General features: G+C 38.5%; 1 protein-coding gene across 3 annotated transcripts in view; it reads right to left on the bottom strand.

Moving 5' to 3' along the window:
- Positions 1 to 1,406: 1,406 nt before the first annotated feature.
- The window catches only part of UGT8 (UDP glycosyltransferase 8), a 43,055-nt gene continuing 37,824 nt past the window's right edge, over positions 1,407 to 6,637 (bottom strand). For all 3 annotated transcript variants that reach the window (XM_034064879.1, XM_034064878.1, XM_034064880.1), the window contains exons 4-6: positions 6,486 to 6,562; positions 5,315 to 5,534; positions 1,407 to 3,711 (exon numbers count right to left, since the gene is read on the bottom strand). In XM_034064879.1, coding sequence (XP_033920770.1) covers positions 3,348 to 3,711; positions 5,315 to 5,534; positions 6,486 to 6,562 — 661 coding nt within the window. In that variant the 3' untranslated portion in view covers positions 1,407 to 3,347. The remainder of the gene's footprint in view (positions 3,712 to 5,314; positions 5,535 to 6,485; positions 6,563 to 6,637) is intronic.

Here is a 6,637-nt window from a genome sequence, read left to right as displayed (position 1 = left end):
GCTTCAGAAGGAATCAAATGCCTTCTGCTGTTTGTTATCAGTACAGATGTGCTGAGATTTCACAGACAAGTAAACCCACTTACAGGTACCCGCACAAATCAGAGCTAAAATTTTGGTACATGTATGCATGCATACACTATTTTGGGTCTCTTCGCTATAGGTGTACAGAACTGCAGGAAATAGCACATATTTGCCATGCCAAAATCAAAACATAATCAGTTTGATGAAAAGTGGTATCTTTCAAGAATATCAAAAAGATTAACACAGAATAGTAGTAAAAATCTGATCTTGCAAGTGATCTGGGGAATAAAAAGACACATTTGCTGCTAGCACATTTGCTGACTTCCTTAAACTCTGAACTCTTGATAACCATTTTCAGAACGTATTTCTGTAGGTGATAATTAAACTGCTTTCTTCTTGAATCATTGAGCTATCCAAAGGAAATGAGAACACTAAAACCTATGGCAAGTGCCCAACTGTCTCAACTCCCTAAAAACCTTTATGCAAGTGGCAGTTGTTTTCTCCTGTGGGTGTTTTCCATCTGCTAATTTTGCCCAGAGAATGTTTGATCAAAGCTGCTCCCATTACCTTCCCTTTTATAGTTGGGAGAGTGGTGAAGCCCATTTAGAAAGCTGTGTGAGGGCTGCAGGTTCTACAGCTGGGCTGTGCTGCCCAGGGAGTTGTGCACATCTGCCCAGGAACAGCTAAGAAGTGACTAATTTTGTGCCAGTTTTGCTCTCCTCCTGTCAGACATGTTTTGTGGAAATGTTCCCCCACACACACCATTATCCACCCACTTTGTCTAATACAGATTTCTTTATTACTGCAGGGGGCTAAAATGAAAAGTAACTACATTATCAGATCACATCTGAACTTACAAGAAAGAAACTTTGAATACAACAGGCATTTCTAGATTTAGTGGATCAGACCCACCTGGAAGTTTGGTAATACAATTAAATAACAGCAACTTCTTCTTTTTGCAACTGAATTGCAGCATGTTTGTATCTATAGAGACTATTGAGAAATCAATCATCCCATCTAATATGACTGTGAAAAGTCTTTTAAGTTTTGCTTTCAGAGAAACAGGTATAAATTAACACATAAGAGATAAAACACACTTTACCAGGTCACATTCATGTAAACTTCCCAATATTTAAAGTGACGTAAGAAACAACTCAGGTTAAGCATTCCATCTTTCAATTGATTCAACTGATATGGGAAACAGATCTCCATTCACAAAATATAGTCATTTTAATTTCAAGTACGTATTGTGCACCATGGTATATACGGAGAAGAAAGAATCCGTATACCCTAGTAAGTATCCACATTTACATACACTCACACACACTAGGCACCTGAAAATAAACAGCATTCATTTGAACAAAAATATACTTCCAACAACAGAATTTCTCTATTAAATCCATGTTTATTGCTTAAATTTTATCACAGTGGAGATTAAATTATGCTTAATCATCCGGTCAGTGCTTTTTTACCTTCTTCAATGCCAAAAAAACACATTTAAACCAAGTCATTCATACACTCTAAGTCTTATTACCATCCCACCATTCATTGCCTCTGTGTGCTCCTTTAGTTGCCACAGACTTCAAGATTGTAAAAAGGTATAGCTAATAGGCTTATTTATAATACCATTTTCTTCAAGTATTCAGAAAGCAGTACAAGTAGCTGTACTGTATATAAGAAACATATCTGTACTGTTATTTATTGCTATAGGATAGAGGCTCCTGATGGAATGATAGTGAAATACTGCATCACTGTGTATGAAGATGATCTCGGCATCCTGTAATCATCACAACTCCGCCCATGTTAGTGAAAAACACTAGATAGATGGGTTTCTTTCCTTTCTCCTTCAGGCACGGGATTTCAAACTACAAATAAATAAAGCATACACTCACAACACGTGTAGTGCAAATTCCAAGTAAACAGAATGACATGGAAATAAACTCAGAGTTGCCAACTTTAGTACAGCAGGGCAGTGATGATTTTACGCCTATTGCCCTGCATCCCCACCATTGGTGCACACCACCACCAGCATCCTGTGTCGGCAACAATGGTTGAAAGAGATTGTTGCAGGGGAAGGGGGAGATGACCACTTCTGCAAACCTTGTTCTGAGGCGGCCAGGCTTCACCCCACGTGTTCCACCAGCCCTCGGAAGGAAGGCAAGGAGGCAGGCTAGTCAACCACCTAGCAAGCAGCCCCACATCAGAGAATGTGGATTGGCAACTATGTGAAACATGGATTGCGTGGCCCAGACTAATAGAAGGTAATATTTTTCCAGATACAACCATTGGAAGAGAACATCTACAACACTGTGATTTAGAAAGAACTTAATAATAATGAGAATTAACAAGAAGAGACATTCAGCCAATGTTTGTTGGTTTTTTAAACAAACCCAAAGTATCCGTTTGATTTTTCACAGCTCTGGGCCATTACAAAACCATATGCATTAAGCACAGGGCTAGTTTTCTTTTTGTTGTTGTCATTTATTTGTCTTAATTATGCTAACCTACTTCCCACACAGAGCCATATTTTAAACTGAAATAAAACTCCCTAATATTTTCATGGCATAAATTATATATGCAGAGAAAGGCAACAAAGAGATTTTTTATAGATTTAAAATTAGGACACATTGTAGACTTGCTCAAGACCCTTTTCTCCAAAGTACTAGTAGTGAGCAGAAGAGTCATGCAGTTTATCAGTAAAAAGAGTACCTATTTTTGCCCTTTTTCTTCAGTGCTCATTTTAAGTTTCTGTTTTGGTTGGTTGGTGGGTTTTTTAATGTCTGTGTTTTCAGTCCAGAACTTGCTATTTCTTGCACAAAGACTGGGAAAAAATGTTTTTTTTTCAAACAGCATTTTTACACAACACGTTGAGCCTTCAACAAAGGAAACACAGAACTAGCACTAAAGTTCTCTCAACTCAAAGATGGATATCTTAGAATAATAAAAAAAATAAACAGAAAACACCTCTGGAAATAAAAAGAAACATCTCATTTTGGACACACACATTTAGCTTTTAAAAACTGAAAATTCATAAATACGGTCACCATGTAACTGTAGAGAATTAAGGCTTCTAAAAACTTCAGTGCCAAAATAACTCCTCTGCATCAGTATTAAGAATAAAGTATTTTCCATTTTAATTTGTGCTTGCCTTTGTTGTTCTTTTTAAAGCCTTTTCTTAGTTCCATTGAATTTTGTCACATAGTACTACATACCAAAGGGAAGTGTTAGAACTGCTTACTGAGGTTTTAAGTAGTTGTTAGACTAAGTTACAGCGATAAAATTTGATTACTGATCTGATTCATTACTACTTGACAGGGACAGTTGGCTCATTTCACCTTTTTTTCATGCCTAATGTGGCCATTTCTTCTATATTTGCCATTTGGTATCCCATTTTGGTAATGTCCATTAACAACACTATGTTCACCATTTGACCAAAGAAGTTTGCTTTGTTTGTAGATAAATTTTGTTATCCTGGCCAAAATGTAATAAAGTAAGGCAGCACTCACTAGTACAACAAAGGCAATATCCAGTAAGAAATACTGATAGAAAGAGATGCTGTAAACAGCAGCACGTAGATGCTGGGCTCCATTGTGACGGAGGATGTAATTAATCCAGTATACAGTCCGGTTAACAGGATGACCAGGTTGGTCTTTGTGAATCTCAGACAGCCTCTGGGCCCGCTGTCGGTAGCTGTGGGGAAGAAAAAGACAAGGGAAGAAAGGAAAAATCATTGTCAGCGCTTCGCTTCAAGCAATGCAAGCCTGAGAACACGTGAAGATACCTAAAGCCTTTTCAGCTCAAACAGCACATTACCACAGGACTCTCGAAACCACAAGCATACAGAAGGCTAGACACAGTAGATAAACTGTCTTTAAATCAGTCCTCGCAGCTTGTTGATGAAGAAAGACTAGAAAAGCAGACCCATGTGTGATGAAAGACAGAAATCCACCCTCCAGCAAAGCGATGAAGAGCCAAGCTAACCTGCTGCCAAAGGTAACTCTTATCTAATCCAAAATGAATCCTATCAAGTGAGATACATTTGTTCTTCCCACTGTAAGCTGGCAACATACCCTGCTTAATACACCACTCATCTATGTTATTGTGCAACTGAATTACTACAGAAATGCAGCACAAAGCAAGAAACTTGGTTTTGACTGTAACAGACTACTTCCACTTGGGGCTAGAGCTCAGCCTAAAACTGCTTGTTCTTCTAAACTGGCTGACCCAGCAGCTGATCATGTCAAATTCGTTCTCTTTTCCCTCACTGCAGCTGCAGGGTCAACAGGTTACTTATGCAGCACCTGCCTTTAAACCAAGGGTAATTGCACAAGGGAAAGGTGATGCAACTGCTGTTATCGAGATCTCTTTAACGACATTCCCTCTTGCTGTGGTTTTGCTGCTTGCTCCTTACAGGTTTCTCTTTTCCCAAGGCAAACACAACTTCCAAGACTTCGCTCCCATGAAAGCAAGAGGCATTGTCAGCACCATACTCCAAATCTAGGGCTAGCTAGACACAACAAACCACCAGCTAAGAGGTCATTATTTTTAATGTGGAGATGGACTGAACATCACAGATGCTTAAAACAGAGCAGTTTGGAACAAACTTGAAATTACTCTCCTTACACTTTAATATCCCTGAGCAAATCTGTTGGCTGGAATTAGGAGTTATGAACACCAGCTCATGGGCTTTTACTTATTCCACCTGAGTAACAAAAATGATTTTACAAACAACAGACTGGACTTCTCATAGTCATAATAATTTATTAGAATACAGTCATTGCAACAAATGACCTTCTTGACCTTAAGAGAGGTATTACTGGCCAGAACAGGAAATACTTTTTAAAATGGGACTTTTAAGAGTCACTCTTTTTGAATACCTCTGTAATTTTAGTTACATTGCAAAATGCCACCCTACCATCATGTAAGTCTATTTTTGCTCCAGCCCCCATAGACAGCACAACAGACTACTAGATATGGAGAAACTTTGGTCTGCAACAAGGAATAAAGCAGGATAGGTTTGTTTCTGTAACGTTTCTGCCCTTAACAGGGCAACTGCACAAAGAGCAAATGAGACAATTGGGTTTTGGTACACTGAACAATGAACTTAGTACCTACACAGAAACCTGATCAAGTGAGTGGAACTGTGAAGTGGCATAATCATTCAGAGACTTGCCCCCACTATATAGACAGGTAGATCTCAACATGCATTTTTTCCCCCTTGCACGAAGGCTCTGTACATGCATATTTAGCCCATAGCAATAGCAAAAGCATGAAAGAAGCACTCATTCCATACCTGGGATCATTAATAACTTTTACTAGAGCTTCATACAATTCATTCTCAGTGACAGTCTTCCAGTTCAACAATATTCCCATGCCTTTGGCCTGCACACGAGTCATAGTATCATAATGGTCTCCAAAAAGTGGAATCCCCACCACCGGAACCCCATGGTACATGGTCTCAAAAATGCTGTTCAAACCTCCATGACTAAGAAAAGCTTTAATGTTAGAGTGACCTGAAAACAGAAGAGGCATAAGATTAAAGATTTACATCTCCTTAAAGTTACTGAAGGTTGCTTCAACTGTGTACAACACATTCGTCACCACGTTTCTATGGCTGCAATTGAGGAAGGAAAAAATGAATGCAACTTGTCCTAAAGTTCTCCTTAAACCCACTCCACTGACCTATCACAAGCATTAGGTGATTTCATCAATGGGGTAATTAATTTACATTGTTTACTCCTGAGTAGCTGCAGGTGGTGACTACAACCAGTGTAACAGTACAAATGAGGCAGGGTGAGAGCATTTTTCCTCATTATTCATATGAAATTCATGCCATTTAATAACAGAAGAACTGATGTTGCATTCTCTAAAGCTTCACATGCTTTACTTCAGGCTAGCAAGGTCTGACAATAATGATAAACCCTTATGTAATGGAAAAATGAAACTGCCTCAGAGCAACTCAGTAACCAAAACAAATCTACCTGCTCTAAAAGTCATACACGATGACAAATACTCCAGCTGACATGCAACCACAATGATGCATATGCATGCTTAACACATCCAACAGCACCCACTGTAACGCTAGAACTGGTTTGTGAACACACAAACATCCAGATATCCCAGAGACAACCATATATATTCTCTGGCTCCTCATATCTGCAGTGTGTTCAACTAGCTTCTAACATGGAAAGAAGGAAAATAAAATTAATTCTTAATACTGCCTTTACCAAAAGATGGAAGAATATCAAATTTTGTCTCTACACCTGAGAACCTGAAGTACCTCAGGTTAGTTAAACAGAAAGGTTATTATTAGCTTACAATACAGGCCAAAGTTCTGCTAGAGCTTTCTTTGGAGAAAAATACATAAATGTGTATATATACAGCCAGTATTAGTAGAATATAGTTGGAAAAGCAACCTGAATGGGGGCAAGAGTAAGAAACATATGATCAAAATAGATACCCACCAAGGAGATCGTTTTGTGGTAACCATTCTATAAGCTTCGTATTGTTGCCTAAATTCCTTGGTTTGTTTCCTGAAAACCTAAAACAATAAATTAAATGGAAGCTGAGTTAAAAACCTCCAAAAGCAGTAAACCAGAGAATTAAACCAAACTGT

This window comes from Melopsittacus undulatus, chromosome 7 (assembly GCF_012275295.1).
Source record: "Melopsittacus undulatus isolate bMelUnd1 chromosome 7, bMelUnd1.mat.Z, whole genome shotgun sequence".
NCBI lineage: Eukaryota > Metazoa > Chordata > Aves > Psittaciformes > Psittaculidae > Melopsittacus > Melopsittacus undulatus.
Note: the sequence above shows the minus strand (reverse complement) of the source record. Positions and strands in the feature narration are given on the sequence as shown.